A 15,661-nucleotide genomic window follows, 5' to 3' on the forward strand; every position below is an offset into this window, starting at 1 on the left:
AAGGGCCCCTGAGCAATATACAGTCAGGAGGCCCAGATTACCTTGCTACGGCACTGTGTATGAAATGTTTGCTGACCAGTGCAATAGCTTACATTAAATTAATGCCTTAAAAAGTTGTTTGCTTTTGACAAAACACACACTTGCAATATTTTCCAGCGCTACTTGAAACTAGATAGAGTTTAAAAAATTGATCTGACAGCTGCCATATTTCTCTCTTTCTACACTTCTCACCTTTATGCATTGATATTCCCTCCTTCTCTTCTAAGCTAGTGTTCTGCCTGCCTCTCAATCTCTCAGTCTGGCAAATATTGATCTATAAAAATGACTTCTCAAGGTTAGGGTGGTAGTATGTGTGCTACAGTAGATAAGGCAAGGGCCTTTTCATTGCTTCCTGCATTACAGAAGCCTGCTGCATCATGGGTGGAAATCTAAGCTTTTCCAAAATTAGGTGTCAAATATTTTCCATTCTGACTTGTTTACTAATGTCAGTTATTGTTTTTATCCTCTAGTCTGGGTTGACTGTTTACCAGAAAGGTTGTTGAACTGAATCTTCAACGACCGTAGCCTCTGTTTCCATTTGGCTCTGTGTTTTTCTTGTTTCTCCTTCTTTGCCTGCACTCATTTAGATGACTAATAGCCTCATTTTAGCGAGAATCAAAAATCTTTGGCTGCTGTATTGTGCCAATCATTTCTTCAGAAATATAGGATATTAATAAACATGTCCAGCATTTTCAATCTGCAAGAGTCTTCAGAGCAACTAATTACCTTCTATTCAGTTTTGAGCCTTTGCCCCAAAGCTTTCATCATTCAACTGAGTTAGATATGATTGGCATTTGCATTCAAAACCATTGCCTGGCACTGTCTGCTTTTTAATTTTCATTAGTCCAAGCACGGTATGTCTATATATATGTATACATTTTCCTTGTACAATTGTAAATAACCTGGTTTAACCTGTTCATTTAGTAGATATGTTTTTTATGTACAGTATGTGGTACGATACAAGTAACAAATTTGTATCATTGTAATTAGCACCCCATGACCTTTATTGTACAGTGAACATTAAAGATCTGTTTACAATGCCAATTAAGTTAGTTCTACTTGCTTACTTAATGGGTAGTGAAACTATCTAATAAGTTGAAACGATTGAGTCAGACTGTGTCAAATTGAGATTACATTTTAAACCTATTGAAATTAAGATTTGCTTAAGTTTGTTCTTATTAATGTGCTAACACTGTATATTACATTTACTGTATTACATTAATATTACGGAATCAATACAAGATAAAAAAAAAATCAAGGTTACAGAGAGGGACTTAAAATGTATATACATTTTTTAACATTGTATTTTGGCTTTGCTATACTCAATGCATAATAAAAATTTATTTAAACCGACTGAACCGATTCAAAAGACTCTAGACTGCCGCACCAAGTCACGTGAAACAACAGCATGTTGTCGATTTCCTTGAAGCTCTTCTACGGGCACAGAGCCAACAAAAGTGCCTCTGTTAAGAAACCTCTAAGATTTTTCATTGAAACCTGTTTGGGTGTAAAGAGTAGCGTCTCTAGTTTAGTTTTGAATGCTGCTTTAATAAACCTATTCTTTGGTCACGCATCAGCACGCTGATAAACATTATGTCCACATTTGTGGATTTTGGGACATTATTCACTCAAACGTTGAAAACCCATATTTATTATTTTGAATGACTTTCCTAATGTGGGTCATTTCACTTCATTTGATTATAAATTTTGTAAAATGTATTTTGTTATCACAGTACAAAACAGTTCTATTCATTCACATTAGAAAATGCATTCCTATATTCACTGTGCATTTTCACATTTAGAATCAATGGGTTCATCCAAAAGATGAAAAATTTTGCTTTCAGAGGCTTTATATGGAGTTAGGATGAAAATAAGGTGGATTTAGAACTTTTCTGAGACCCGTACAGACAGCCAGCTTACTGAACATTAAGTCATTCACTAAATAGGGAGCAAAGGAGCATCCTATAGCTTTCCTATGCAGCCAAGTGCATTCACTCCAAAAATCCAACCAAAAGTTCAGTTTCAGGCTGTAGATGATGTTTGAACCATTCAACAGGTTTGGCAGACATGGGATAATGGTAATCAGTAAATAGATTCAGAATATATAATGTATAATATTATTTTAACATGGTTGTCATTGATTGGATGATGATGATGGCTATTACTTGGAATCAGGATTGATTATGCTATTTTCGGTTGTAATGTCTGCAATGCCTCAAAAACATGAATAACCAACACTCCTGGAACCATAATGAACAATTTTTACTTTCTATAGCTTGGTATTATTTAAAATTGTACAACTTAGTCCATCAGTCCCTATATGAGGCCATCGATTTTAAGGAAAAATATTTGCTCTAGAATTTGTTTTCTTTCTTGTTTATAAGGTGCTACTAGTTACAAATCAAAAGGGAAATGGAAAGTGCACACAGCAGTCACGCTCGGGTCTCAGGAGGTTAATCATTTTGGTGAGATTGTGTGTGTGTGTGTGTTCTATTTTGAGAGTTTTTAATTTTATACAGTTATATTTAAAAAATTATGTTTTTTATTATAAGTTAATTTGTCATTGGCATTTTTACAACAATATCAAAACCTCCTGTTGCGATACCCTGATCTACAGTGATCCGCAGTATGAGCATGCACTTCGCAACATTCACAGATGCTAGCCAAGTGGGACCTCTTGTTCAAACATAAATATGGTAGTTTTCATATTTTTAGATTAAATTAAGTCTAGTTGAGCTAAACATTTCAGAACATGCTGTGAAACTGCATCTTCTGACAAATTATGCATGAGATAATTTGCATCAGGGTGTTTAGGGCTTTTAGAATTTCATGGGTGCTGCTATGTTTTGCTGTTGAAAACATGGCTATGCTGGTCCACCAGCTAGACCAGCACAAAACCAGCATTAACCAGCATAAACCACCCTAGACCAGCATGAAAATTGGTTCATATTTTTTAACAGATCATTAGTTAATATATATTCAAATAGAAATCTGAAATAATTTGCATGTTAATGTAAAATATTTTAAACATAATAATATGTTTGTTAATGATTTATTAATAAATTATAAGTTATTATAAAGCGTTACCGAAAATTGAATGCTGGGTAAGACCTGGCTTTGACACAACATGCTTTTTGATTTGATTGTGTTAGCCTGGTGCTCTGGATCTTTTCTTATTGATTCTGATGCAGAGAGGGACAGAGGGCAATTCCAGTATGTTCATCAAACGTAAACAACTTGAGCACTCTGGCTAGAATTCCAGTGTTTTCATGTAGCCTTAGGTTCAGAAATATCTGCACTACCATGACCCTTTTATTGTGCTTAACTTTTCACTCTAAACATGGAGAACAGGGTGAAGAAGGTTGAGGATTACCCTACAAAATATTGAGAAACCTGTAAATGAAGAAGAAAGTGGGTGAATGTTAAGGTAAGATTAAGAATCTTAAACCCCACAGGGATCTAAATAGTTGTCTTTGCTTACAAAGTGAGTGCAAACCAGCTGCTAAAGAAATTCTACTGATGTGCTGACAATTGCATGTTCATGGTTGTGTTCATTAGTGGCAATAAGATGCAAGCTTTGCTTTTTATAAAAATGCACACCAATAGGATTCTGTAAATCAATAATTGTGTAGAGTTTATCTAAAAACAAACTGTATAATTAATGCTTTGATTTCCTTTGCAGAGGAATGTAAGTTGCAAATTAAAAAGATTTACACAGTTCAATTTCATAACAAAATTATATTCAAATTGAATTGTATAGTGTTAAAAAAAATTAAATTAATAAAACTTAAAATACAGTATATTTATATATAAATATATATATATATATATATTTGTTTTATTTGATGGAATTTTGTTTTAAAATGAAAATGTTCACATTTTAAAATATTATTATTTTATATAGTGTGGAGCGTTATTTTAAAGATGAAGCCTGCATGGGGCAATGCACCACACTGCAACTTTTATGAATACCCTTTAGAAACACTGGATTTGGCTTTTATGGAACAGGTAGGACCTTGTGGAACCCTGTGATGAGTGGACACGGTAGCTGCACTCCTTTTTTGAATTGTTGTTCACAAAATATTTAAATATGCTTTAGACCAAACTGGGCTGGATCTTTACATGTATATGTCAGCAGAAAAAAGTTGTCTTTTTGATGGTCCAAAAAGACATTCATACCAATAAACACTTAAGTGGATAATATAATTTTGTGCAAAAAGTTTATTATTTAATCAAAATAAATCTCAAACACCACTGTGATTTTTATCTTAACATTTTCAAAATAACTACCATACTTATCTCAACAACAGGATAAAGACAGGGTTTATTGTTATTTAGTTTTCTTTATCCTGTCAGTGTAATCTCTGATATGAAATCCCACTAATAAAGAGAAGCAATATAACAAGCTATCACCCTGGAATATTTTGATAATTTTCCTCTATGTCTTTCTTTCAGTTGTGTTATGTTCCAGCATAATGAATCTTACAAAATCAAGTCAGTTTAGAATACATTGCCAAAATACTAGAATGTAATCATTATGATACAGTATATGAGTTTGCAGAGTTTCAAGAACATAACATTTAATTTAGAATTGGTTATTAAAGACTAGTGTTTTATAAGCTGTGGTCTACTGATTAATTTATAAAGCACATTATCTGAGAAGGGCTAAGAAAGATTCAGCCCATACAGACTCTAGGCCTATTAGCTGAAGTGTTGCTGCAAAAGATTCCCTGGGATCAAACATTATGGAAGGGATGCTTCCATAAACCAGCAACTGCACAGATGACATTTTCTTTAAAGCTTCTATTGTATAAAAGAAAAAAAAAAAGGAGATCAAAGATTCACATCTCTTTTACTTCAAATGAAAAACTTTTAAAAGTGGCACTTAGAAAACATCCACAAGGAATTCTCATTTTTATTTTAGAACAAAATTTACAAAGCCATTCAACAGTCTGTATTATTATGTAATTACTTCTTAACTCAACTTAAAAAAAAATCATGAATATTCAAAATACACTTTGACTGCACTGCTGTCTCTCATTATATACAAATATTTACAGTCAAGAAAAGTCAGCGTCTGATTCCTCACAGGCATATGTTTTATCTGTACTGAAGAAAAAAATAAGATCTTAATATCCTTTATAATGAATGTAATTGAATAAATGCATCCAGACCTGGTCCAGATTTCCCCATATTTGTGATTGGTCGGCTGGCAGTCTTTAGAATGTTGTGAAAGGTCAACTCAAATCGAGGTTCCATGGCTTGGATCAATGGCTTCTGGGATGGGTCCCCCGGGCACTGCCTGGTAAGAGAGAGGCATAGGTGTCTTTACAGGGCTCTGGCGGAAAAGGCCTCCGTTGGGTGCCCGGTGTTTGCAACGCATGGAGGGCGGCAGAGTGGAACTGCTGAGAGGGAGGGGGAGGATCCGTCCGTGCACGCGGCCGACCCCATGACCCTCCTGGAGGAAAGAGGTCATGGACAGGCCCCCAGGGGGGAAATCTCTCATGGTTTCCTGGGACCCCGGTTGTGGCCGCATGCTGCCCATGTCCAGGGCAGATATCTCCAGAGATTGACCTGGGAGCTGCTTGTGTGCCAGATCGTCCTCCATCAGCCCACTCAAACGATGATGAACCTGCTCCAGATTCACCTCTTTGTCCTAAGAATGACAAAGGAAAAAGAGATAGAGAGATTGAGAGAGCATAAGGCAAATAAAGATGAAAGGATAGGAATTGATTTGAGATAAAAAGCAAAAAAGTGCACAAACACTCAAGCGAGAACAGTTGTAAATGGAAAGAATTCAAGAAAAAAAGTGATAAGAAAGAAGAGGTGAGTGATGAAAGTGAGTCAGGCACCATGGAAGTAAGTTCAGTCTTTTATCAAAAATATGCTTTTCATGTTCAGCAGAAGGTGTTTACCAAGGGCTCCAACAATAACATAATCTCATAACTTACAACTGACACCATGGAATCATCATGAAATAAAAATTAAATCAATCTAGCATAGTAAGAACTCAATAAAAGTTTTAGCTAAGCTTACTGAACGGTATTTAAAAAATGTATATTTGTTTGATGGCTGATGCTAAATTTTTCTGACCAGTGAGAAACGTTCCCTGTACTGACTCCACCCACATAGTTCCACTTTACAAGGAAAGCACTACCTCAAGAAATGGCACTAAAATGGTTAATGTTTTGGTTCAGGTTTTAGTTCCTCATGGATCTAGCTTATGTGGAGAGAAAAACATGTGAACTAGTTATAGGAACTAAGAAAAATTCTGGCAGTGAAAATACACCTATTGTTTTCAATCAAGAAAATATATTAAAAAAGGTTTTATTTTTTAGAAGCACATTGTCTTACTTGGGGAGTAACCCAAAACATTAGTGGTTACCCTATTATGGGGGGTAAACCTATTAAGGGGTAACCCAATGATGGGATGCAACCACCCTCCCCCAACACAGGTTTGATTCAAATGATGCAAAGGAGAGTCTGCATTGGGAAACATGGTCTATAAATTGAATTGGAAACACAAGCTTCAGTGATTCAATGTTTCTAGCTTATTTCAGAGTGATGAAAAAGTATTTCTTCATTATTTAATATGCACTGGCAAGAAATAGCTTTGGTCATGTGTCAGTGATGCCATGGCATTCCACTTAATGAGAGAATCAAGCCAACATTAACAGGGTTATTTAATTTTTCCAGCTCTGATAGTCATTCTATTCACTCACGATGTGTCCTCCACAAGCTAGTCAAGCTGACTGATGAGGGTAGACTTGAAAATATGAAGCATTCAATAACTGTCAGTCAACACTGATAACCATTACATTCAGGACTATTCTGTTAATCACCGTGATGGAGAGATCATAGCATTTGCTTCTTCGTTTTGCAAGTCTCTAATGCCCTAATGTTCTGTAATGCATTTTCTCTAGACGAATTCAATAGGGATCTTCAGTGTCTCCACTACCATGGTTGATACCAAGAAATCATCTTTATGATCTACAGTTTTGTTCCATTTATGGGTAATTATAAATCTCAAATTATGAGACTATGTTTCTGAGTCATAAGATCAGTGAAGAGATAATTAGGTCTCATGCAGCTGTACTGGAAAGCCTTGATGTGTCTGAATATGCCTCCAATTAAAAATGCATTAATTTGCCATTAAAATACACCCAATTTGGGGCACTTACAGCAGTGACAAACAACAGAACTGGAGGCCAATCTCCTTATTGAATTCAGATTGCAATATATTGGGACATCAATGTGCCCACTGAATGGGTGAACTGATGAATGACAAACCAGATGATTTTTATGAAAACGTTGAGCATAATGGAAAGGCACATAGTGGGATTCCTGTTAGTGCTGCTTTGGCACAGATATTCCATGAATAAAATAATTACTTCTCAAGACTCTAAACAGATAGTATTGAAATGTACTAATCTATGCAATATGAATAAATCTCTCTGATTCTGTCTATGTCTTATGTTTCTCTTACTGTATGTGATTCTATGCATGAACGAGTCCTAATTGTCTACCGCACTTAGTCACATACAGTATATAACCTGTTTGATTTAGATATGCAGTTACTAAGTACCAACCTGTTCCAGGAGGAGGGCTGTCCCTTTCCATAGTCATGATCCACTGTAAATTAGGTTTTGAATGACTACTCATTTTTAGAGACTGATACATTTTCATTGGTAGCTGATAGCATACTCAAATTATACTAAATAATTAATACTGAGACAGTTTGTGTATATAATAATTTTTCTTCTGTCTTGTACAGAACAAGCATAAAGTCATGTGATCCACTACTCAACGACACAGACTCAGCAAATCGACAAGTGGCAGAACTAATCGACTACTTGTTGCAACCCCTACTTTAAATTTCTCGGCTAACATTTCTTTTACCTACAGTATATCCCCAACCCCTTTGATCACCCCACTGGCATGTGTCCCTGCTCAGGTCTTTGCTGACCTGTGTAAAGAGCCTGCGAATCTTCCCAGTCTCTTTCTCTCTCTGGCCAAACGTCCCGTGTGCATCCTGCAGCAGTTGCAATTTCATTATATGCCAATGACCCAGATGCCATCTCCAGAGTGCAACCCTTAGTGTCCTGCATGAGACCACAGAGAACCTGTGACTGTCTGGACATTGGCATATAATCGCAATAAGAAGTCACAAAGAACAAAAACATTGTAAAATGATCAGGAGGGTTGATTATTTTGTGGTTCTTATTGCTTCCCAGAGCAATGGTGGCTTATACGCATAAAATACAGTTGAGTTCCAATCATTCACCTCATTACAGTTGCAGCAGTTTATATCATACATAAGCCATTGCAGCAAGCCATTGAGCTAGGTAATAAGTTTATCCCTAATAGCTTTTGCATAAAAAACACTCATACTCTGCAGGCATATGGCAGACTTTTATGAACACCTTAAAGTGAGAACAAGAAATTGGTGAAAGCAATATTGCCTGACAGCTAGCAAAAGTTATGCTTCTTATTTATTATCTCTTGGTGTGCTATTAAATCAAATCCAATCAGATTATAGCAGTTGACAATTGAAGGTCAGAATTCAGATGTCAAATTATCATTCAATATCTTCAGAAATGTCTTTTAACAATGACTATTAGTGTTTCTGAACGTTTATGAGCTGTTGCTGTCACCAATGCACTTGCCTCAGCTCAAGATATCACCAAAGGGAAAAGAAAGAAGGAGAGGAGACAATGATTAAAGAATAACTGCAGAACACTTGAACAAAAGTAAATACGTCACTGGCTTTCTCATTGCACACACTTTAGTTTAGGGATCCAGGTACAACCATTACTTAACCTATCAGAGGAAAAATAACTGAAATAAGTAGTAGTAGATTTCACCCATAATGCAGCTTTGGGTTGCTTTTATGAATGGAATTTAATGTATGAAAATTCATTGGGTGAATCATAGTAAACCTGTGAAAAGACATATCCAGGTCACATTTCACCCTAAAACAAAATCAAACAAAAAATTGCAAATAACAAATCATATATTGCATAAAGAAAATGTAGTCTACTATTAGGACCCTTAGCTTTTTTGTTGTTGTTTTTGCATTTTGACATTATTTTCAGGACAATAAGTAATATTACAATATTACAAATGATCAGTTTGGACAACTTTTATGATACTTTTGGGACCTTTTTTTATCTTCAAAGTGAGCGACTCTTCTCTGTCATTGTATTGAAAAGACAGGCTGTAATATTAAAGGGGTAATGACCCACCTAAATGAGGAATCAAATTTTACTTGATCTATTGACACATAAGAGGTCACTGTACTATTAAAAAATACTGGAAATTTTATGAACCGAAAACATCCTCCTTAATAGAAAAAGAGCATTCATTTAAACAAAGCTTTAAAAATGACTCTGTGGCAGCGAGGGCATGGTCGAGCGTTCGTCCGGAGAGAGAGAAAGCGGTAAGGGCACACACACACACCTGAGCGCTATAATGTCTAACACCTATTTCTGATTGCATTAAGCACTGGGGAGAAGGACACACCAGAGACGAGGGAGAGAGAGCTACCCGTCTGAAAGAGACAGAGTTTAAGCTAAATAGTGTTATGCTGAAAAGCCCCTTTGAGTTTGTTTATTAAAGTTATACCTTTGAGTCAGGGCTGGATTGGTAATCTGGCATACTGGGCAATTTCCCGGTGGGCCGACGCACTTTGGGACGATTAGGAGCACACTGGCCATCGTGAGAACCGGGCCAGCCACAAAATGAGCGGAATGGGCCACGATAAGGTGAAATTAACTGCCGTGTTATGCAGAACAGGCCACAAAACGCCGCTGCGATATGCCGAAGTGGGCAGCGATATGCAGAAAAGGACAGCGACACCCCGCTCAACAACTTTTGGGCCAGTTTCTATGTAAAATCCCGTGCCGATTTCTCTTCCCCGTCCACCCCTGCTTTGAGTTGAAGCCTAAATTTCCTGTGTCCTCCTTTCCCACCCCTCTTGAATACTTAAAGGTTTGTTTGGAATATGTGCAACATGTGACATCACAACGACCAAATACATCTGCATATGACTCTTCAGCAAAACATCAACACCTATTTTTCTGTCATTGCACCCTTGGCTCCGCCTACTGGTACTCAGTCATTCACACAGGTGAAGAGTAGAGAGATGGGCCTATCATGGAAGATTTATCCAAAGTGAACATACACAGGACACCTTCATGCACCTATCTGGATTTAAATGTTTTTCTACATTAATTTACACAGCTTTAACCATTATCATACATCTCACACCTCTTTTAAAAGATGCAAGTTGTGATTCTAAAAAGGATGCCCCTTTGCGTTTCATTCAGCTGCGCTCTATTAATGTTGTGCTGTTTTGAAGGCGTCCTGGACCATTTTTGCACCCATCTGTGCTATTTCTAATTGTTGATCTTTTGTAATCATGCACCACATAGACGTCTTTGATTTGATCCATTTCCGGTGATGTGAGCTGTGTTTTAAGAGTAGGTATAAGCACAACTTTTAACAACGGGTCTCATTCTGCTACTGCCACAGACTGGGAAAAACACATGCAGTCCTGTGTGTAAACAAACATGGAACATGCAAGATATGAAGACCAGCATCTCTGCTTTCACTTGTTGAAGCCAGTTGAAGCACCCAACTTCACCATGTATTGTATTACATTTCTGTATATGGAACTGTAGATTGCATCTTGTGTTGCTTGTGAAACAGTCACAATATGATTCAAGCTTTGCAAAGGAACTGTTATTGAAAGATGGAGCAGTTTCAATTGGACTATTGTATGAAAAACAGTAAGTAACCAATATATGTCATGACTGTTTGATAGTTTATGGTGTTGCTTGAGTGAACATTTTGATAAATTCAGATGAAATGTGTTGGGTGAACGTTATGTGTAAACCCTGATATGTAGTCTTATAATGCTGTGTGGAGCATTTTCTTTGGATTGCGTTTCATAAATGGCATGACCCCTTCAAAACAAATCTTGATATGTTCCGCATAAGAAAGCAAAGTAATACATGTTTGGACGACATGAGGGTGAGTACATCCATTTTTATAAAATGTTAATCTTTAGGTGAAATATTCTTTTAATAGTTCTGAAAATAATATCACAATGCAAGATATCTCAAGGGTCCTAATAGTAGACTTGATTATCGGCAAAATATAAATTTGTTTTCTTTTTTGGGGTAAAATATGACCTGGACAGCTCTTTGTTAGATTCACCACCTAGTAGTTGCCAATAACACAGAGCTAATAGATTTAATCTCCATTTAGATAACCGATAATTTTAATCGCTTTGAAAATGTTCTTTGGTGATCTTTCTTGAATAAATCCCTCCCCTTTTGCCCTTCCCTCTTGCCTTCTCTTTGGCAACACTTCAGCAAATTGGAGGCAGTAAGTTCTTGATATTCACACCTATAGCTGGGTGTACTGGAGCTCGACTAAATCAGGGCTTGCATCAGTGGCGTCTGGATCCATAAAGTAGAGTGTGGCAGTGGCTGAACAGTCCTGGGTGCGATGGGCAGGGGTTGGCCGTAGTTTGGCCGCCTGAGGGGTCACCTCTTTGGGCTGTGCCCGCTGGCAGCGTGGGCCATTCCACCAAGACTCCAGAGCGGCAACAAGGCAGGCCAGGAGCAGCCCCGCAGCTAAGATACAGAAAACCCCAGCAAAGCTGTGTAGTCTCAGGGCTCTGCCTTCTGGCTGGGGTTCTGTCTGCTTGTCCAAGTCGCAGCGACCTTTTCGTGGCCACCACTTCTGCTTTAGAATATCAAGGTCTCCCTTCTCCTGCAAGTCAAGTATCCTGGTGAAGATAAATGTAAAAATAACTCATTATGAGGGCTGAGAATCAAACCTGTCATTACATATCCATTTCAATATTTGTTCTGAATCGTATCCATAAAATCCATTATTTCAGAATATTTATTTTGCCTGTTCACTGCATTGTTGAAAACGTTATTAGTAAGAGGGCACTGATAATGAAGCCGATAATAGCATTGTTGTAAAAAGCATTGAGTAAAAATATTACATTCAATTCTGAAAGAAAATGACAAATGAAGGAAAAAATAAACCTTTGGCTTTTCAAATGTAAAAATCTTTTTTAATAGTGGCAATTAACTTTCAAATAGTCTTACTAATTAGCTTTCTCTCTATTCGTCAACAAGAATCTCCTTTGTACTAGCCCATTCAGACATTCTGTATCCACATTCTGTATATTAGTGGACCGGACATTCATAAAGTGGATGTATTTTTGAAGAATCCAGAAAAAAAGATCAATAACTAATGATAGAAAAGGATATATCAAAGGTTAAAAAATACTGTCTGTTACACTGCTTGGGGTTTCATTTAAAATCTGTTTTAAAGGAAAAGAGAAGGAAATCTAATTCCCCATGCATTACAGATGTATAACATCAGCAGGTGAATGTAGAAGATCCTCCATGAAAATGGGTTTAGAAGCCTAGAAGTTCCTGATATATGCATTATTAATTGCCAGTGATTTTACGACCCTAAAGCTAATTAGTATGTGAGCAGGGTGTTGCTATGAGTTGAATATGAATGCAAATTATAGTCAAACAAATGAAGGACTGCAGGGTGAGCTGTTTAAAGCCAGTGGAGAGAAGAAAGAAAGAGAGGAAATAGAGATAAATGCTCAGAGGAGCAGACACTGGTGATTGAACATGATTCATGGATTATCCTGTGAGACTCTATGGCAAGATTGTGTAATGTAAATGAGAGAAAAGACAGATAATGAAAATAAAAAGGTAACAATCCATCACAGTCTTGTGGTAGTCTTATGCTGTGATGTTTAGAAACATTTGGAGCTTGACATTAAAATGATTAAAATAATATTGTCTTTTCTTCAGCTAGTTTAACGGCTTGTATTGTTAATATTCCATAGATACCAAAAGCAGCTCAAGAGGGTGGGCTTCTGGGTCATTTAACTTAGATTTTTTTGTAAATCAGAAGTAGTATGGCAACCAGACTTTTGACTATTGGCATAATGTCCAGCACATATTGTAGCTTTTCTGCAACAAAGTAAAAGCTTATTTATATTATGATGCAGCATTCAATTCTGCTGAAAAAAGGGGTTTCCGCATGACTTGCATCAGCTTTGGCGAATAACCACCCCTCCCTCGCCGCTGACCTTTCGATGCAGAATCAAATGATTACCAGTCAATTCAGATGGCACATCATAACTTGGAAAGTTATAAAATCACTAAAATCAACACAAGACACTCTCTGCAGTCACGGAGATGTGCATTAAAGTGCTGATGTGAGACATGTGGAAGCCCCCTTTTCTGTGTAAATCAACTTTGTTTCCATGACTAAGCATTGTAAACAAACCCTAAAACTACTGTAAAAATTCCTTTTAAGTTATGTTTTAACAGAATTATAAGTGTCACATTTCTGCCTTTAAACCCTCCAAACTTTGGCTCAATTCACTTCAAGTGACTATGTTTAACCTCGATGTTTATCAAATGTACCATGGTGGTTGAGGATTGAGGATTTCCGCACTAGTTAATACATTATAAGTCTCACATCAATTGGCTTTCCATTGCACTTTTCCAAGTAGCAAAACATTAAAAAAGGTCTGGTGTGACCGAAACGTTGGTCTTTTTTATTATACACGAAGCACTTTATTATAATTTTTTATAATTCTTTTCTCCCAATTTGGAATGCCCAATTCCCACTACTTAGTAGGTTCTCGTGGTGGCATGGTTACTCGCCTAAATCCAGGTGGCGGAGGACAAGTCTCAGTTGTCTCTGCTTCTGAGATCATCAATCCATGCATCTTATCACGTGGCTCGTTGTGCATGACAACGTGAAGACTCCGCATGTGGAGGCTCATGCTACTCTTTGCGATCCACGCACAACTTACCACACACCCCATTGAGAGCAAGAACCACTAATCGTGACCACAAGGAGGTTACCCCATGTGAATCTACCCTCCCTAGCAACTGGGCCAATTTGCTTGCTTAGGAAACCTAGCTGGAGTCACTCAGCACACCCTGGATTCGAACTCGCGACTCCAGGGGTGGTAGTCAGCGTCAATACTCGCTGTGCTACACAGGCCCCCCACGGAGCACTTTATTGCACATTTTTGTACTGATGTACAAATAAAATAAGATTTATGCACTCTAAAAGGATACACACTCACTTCTGTGAGAAGAGGTCTCTGTAGGGACTGCCATGCTGCAGAGCAAGGCCATACCCTTTACTGCTCATGCTGTTTCCTGTGACCACCAGCGTACAGTCGTCATCGGTCAGAGCCGCATACTCCAACACCGCCATGTCCCATAGAAAGGCATATGACTCCCTCTTCACCTGAGAGAAACCACACACATGCAAAATGCCATTTTTAATATGGCCATTTACTGTACAGCAGAACATCATGGCAGGTGTTTTATGTTTTGAACAGAACCGTAAACACACAGCCTGAGAATAAAACACAAAATCCCTTTTTCAGTCACACATTCCTTGTCAGACAGGTTATAGACATCATTCAAAATGAAAGATGTTGATATTTCACTGTAAGTCATGAGATAGCTTTGAACTTGCTTCTTTTCTGGAAACTAGCCTCCCCCGTTTTATTTTTATATTCCGTCTCTTGGGGAAATTATTTTAAAAAATTTTCACTACAAAAAATAAAGCAGCACTAGTGGATGCTTTCCTTTCTGTCTCTTTTAAACTCAGGCTATATTGTAGACACGCTGTTATGACACACTTTCATATGACAAGCAATAATAGGATAGGAAATAGGAAAAATAGGAAATATAGTATGTAGCACTTTCTGTGTTGTGTTCACCATTGCAATAATTGCTTCTGTTTGCATTATTATTGTAATATATATTGTGTGATCACTTTAACAGAAAATAGCTCCAGGAAAGAGTAGAGACCCAGACACACAATAAGAAAAAAAAAATTACCAGTTTATATGTGAGTCTATCTGGTCATTTACTGGTAGTTAATCACTTTAGCAAGGATGGCCAGACAATAGCATTATTCAACACTATCCAGAGAGTGGAAGTAAAGCCATACTGGCCTCTATTCCTCTCTGTCTTATCTCTTTTCATTATTCTGCTTCAGAAATCAATTCCAGGCCTCTTGAATTGTTAGCTTAATCGCCATTTATATAACAGGGCTTGAATACACTTATCAAGAGACCTATGGTTTTGGTGACATCTCCTCTGAAAAACATGACAAAGCACATAGACACTGAGCTTTTGTGACAATGAAAACAGCTATGGATGTATGGAGTTTGATGTGTATATCAAGTTTTTTTTATATATATATACGTTTACAATAAGGTTCCATTCATTTATTGCATTAGGTATCATAAACTAACAATGAACAGTATATTTTTTATACTTTATATACTGTTTATTAATCTTAGTTTATATTAGCTAATAAAAATACAATTGTTCATTGTTAGTTCATGTTAGTTCATAGAGCATTATTTAATATTAACATATACAACATTTGATTTAAAAAAAATTTATGATATGTTGAAATCATTGTTGTGGTCGGGTCCATACCCACATATAAGCCGCATGCTTACTTTTTTCCCAGGGCTGTTTGCGTATAACGACTTCTAAGGAACAATATTTGCTTATACCCTCAATATACC

General features: G+C 37.0%; 1 protein-coding gene across 2 annotated transcripts in view; it reads right to left on the reverse strand.

Moving 5' to 3' along the window:
• Positions 1–4,258: 4,258 nt before the first annotated feature.
• LOC127657199 (glutamate receptor ionotropic, delta-1-like) overlaps positions 4,259–15,661 on the reverse strand; it is a 422,482-nt gene continuing 411,079 nt past the window's right edge. Inside the window, exons 14-17 of one of the 2 annotated variants that reach the window (XM_052145888.1) lie at positions 14,192–14,358; positions 11,596–11,836; positions 8,006–8,141; positions 4,259–5,695 (exon numbers count right to left, since the gene is read on the reverse strand). In XM_052145888.1, the coding sequence (XP_052001848.1) occupies positions 5,307–5,695; positions 8,006–8,141; positions 11,596–11,836; positions 14,192–14,358 (933 nt within the window). In that variant the 3' untranslated portion in view covers positions 4,259–5,306. The remainder of the gene's footprint in view (positions 5,696–8,005; positions 8,142–11,595; positions 11,837–14,191; positions 14,359–15,661) is intronic. The other variant, XM_052145889.1, reaches the window with a different exon arrangement.

This window comes from Xyrauchen texanus, chromosome 16 (genome assembly GCF_025860055.1).
Source record: "Xyrauchen texanus isolate HMW12.3.18 chromosome 16, RBS_HiC_50CHRs, whole genome shotgun sequence".
In the NCBI taxonomy this organism is placed as follows: domain Eukaryota; kingdom Metazoa; phylum Chordata; class Actinopteri; order Cypriniformes; family Catostomidae; genus Xyrauchen; species Xyrauchen texanus.